The sequence below is a fragment of the Anarrhichthys ocellatus genome, unplaced genomic scaffold, assembly GCF_004355925.1.
Source record: "Anarrhichthys ocellatus isolate YVR2014 unplaced genomic scaffold, GSC_Weel_1.0 scaffold60, whole genome shotgun sequence".
Taxonomy (NCBI): Eukaryota; Metazoa; Chordata; class Actinopteri; order Perciformes; family Anarhichadidae; genus Anarrhichthys; species Anarrhichthys ocellatus.
The window spans coordinates 1106743-1108783 of NW_022280090.1; the positions used below are offsets into that span (position 1 = coordinate 1106743).

The 2041-nt window shown below is 49.4% G+C and overlaps 1 protein-coding gene across 1 annotated transcript in view; it reads right to left on the reverse strand.

Annotated features, from left to right (window-relative positions):
* The window catches only part of LOC116396806 (plexin-A2-like), a 78003-nt gene that overhangs the window by 12498 nt on the left and 63464 nt on the right, over window positions 1-2041 (reverse strand). Inside the window, exon 22 of the mRNA XM_031871654.1 lies at window positions 1704-1972. Coding sequence (XP_031727514.1) covers window positions 1704-1972 — 269 coding nt within the window. The remainder of the gene's footprint in view (window positions 1-1703; window positions 1973-2041) is intronic.

Below are 2041 nucleotides of genomic sequence, written 5' to 3' on the forward strand. Positions count from 1 at the left end.
GGGGGGGGGGGGGGGGGGAGGGGGGAGGCGGCCGATAAGGGGTCGGCCGATGCTGCCGTGGGGGGGCATGAGCTACAGCTGAATGTTTTATGAGTGGCACACAGAAGATAAGTCAGACTGACAAGGACTCTGCCGCCGCTGCACTCGCTCTCACCCATTAGGTTCTCTTCCTCTGCCGGTCCCGCCCACTCTCTATCCCGTTTACCTCTCCTGTCTTTCACCTGTCTGCTCAGCCACCCTGTTTCTCAGACTCGGAGTGGCTGTTTCACGCCGCTGCACAAAACAAAAGCTGAACAGAGGTGGGCTCTCCATCGCTGGCCTAGTTACTCATCCGTCTCCAGAGCCGTAACTGGGCTGGAAAGAACAATGCACAAAGGAGCTTATCTTTGCCAAAGAGATAAGCAGCGCTGATCAGAACTGGACAGGTCTGCGACAGAAAAGGCCTGTAGTTTAAATCCTCTGACCACAGTGGGAAATGTGGACAGAACAGAGAACGTGAGGATGAATTTGGGTTCCTGGAATTCACCATGAACCTTTCTACATACATGACTTGTTAAAGTTCTTACCAATAGTGTGCTTTAACCTTCAAGTGAGTGTATTTAAAAGGTGCAAGATAAGGCCAGAATTTTAGTTCAAATGTTTAAATAAAAGAGAAAATGATCAACACCATGTGGAGACGTCAACAGTTTTGACGTCATGCCAAATACGTCAATGTATTGTGCTGCAGAGGTATCTACTGCCAGCCAGCCAGCGTCTTGTAATTCCACTTGTTCGTCGAGAGGCGATGGTGAGTCACTGTGGCATCCGGTCTGCCCTCAGTCCAGAGGACGAAGGAGTAGAGCTGCCCCGAGAGGTTGTCAATAATTAATCTACGGCTACGGTCCGTGTGCGTCTTGATGGATTGTTTATTGGATTAAATCCAGATACGTGAGACGACTCGCACCCTCGACTCTTCCTCACTGCCACCAGGGAGTAGAGCGTGCAGCAGCATAGCTATCCCCAGTCAGCAACTGGTTTGAATTCAGCCAGTGTAAACCCCAAACCAGAGGTCCTGATCCCTCTGCCAGCCCGCTGGGACTCCTCACACTGGAGTTTGTGTTGGCTTATTTCCAGTTGCTACAGCCGCTGTCCGTGTCCGAGTGCCGGCCGCCCTCCTCCCGGGGGGAAACGACCTTCTGGCCGCGGTGAGATGAAGATGAGGGTCGTTTTCTCGTTACCGCCACTTTGGATCAAATCCAATTAACAAACTATAAAAAGCGTAACGGACCGTACAGCCACCGGTATACAGATGGCTACCGTTAACTATATGCGTGGAGATAATAAGATAGCAGTGTTATGTTGACTGGCTCTCAGAGATTCAGCAGTTTGATTTAATGTTGAGTATCCTTGCCAGGAGGTTAGTTAGTAGTAGGCCTTATTAAATAACTGATGACAAATTCAGTAAATGTAGGTTATGGACCCAGTAGTAGAGGTGAAAAGCAGGTGGCTACATGTTACACATTGTACCTTTTTAAAAACAGTGATATCTCCATTTTCTCAGTAACTGTAACTATGATGCCTAAACCCGAGCGTCCTGACTGACATAACTTTAACTCTTTTGTTACTGAATATAACACAAAGGCATCTTTTTCCAAAATGTACCGTATAAACAGCTTTTTTGTAATGCAACTTCAAGCGACAGCGTAATACTACAGCCGGTTTACCTGCGGAGGAGTAGCTTGGGGTGGTTCTTGCTCTCCAGGTTACGTTCTATAAGATCGGAGAGCAGGTGTTTGAGGATGTCCGTGGCATACTCCAGCCGCCCCTGCAGAGCGGTCATGATGAGCGAGGCGACGTAGCCGCGGTCACGCATGGAGAAGGAGCGCTGTAGCTCCAGTGTGCGGATGAATGTCAGCAGGAAAACCTTGTTATTCACCAGCTGAGCAAACTGCTTCAAGGCCTTCTCCACATTCGCCTGTCCGCTCCCCGACACCTACACGCATCATGCATTTTTGCACACACACACACACACACACACACACACACACACACACACACACAC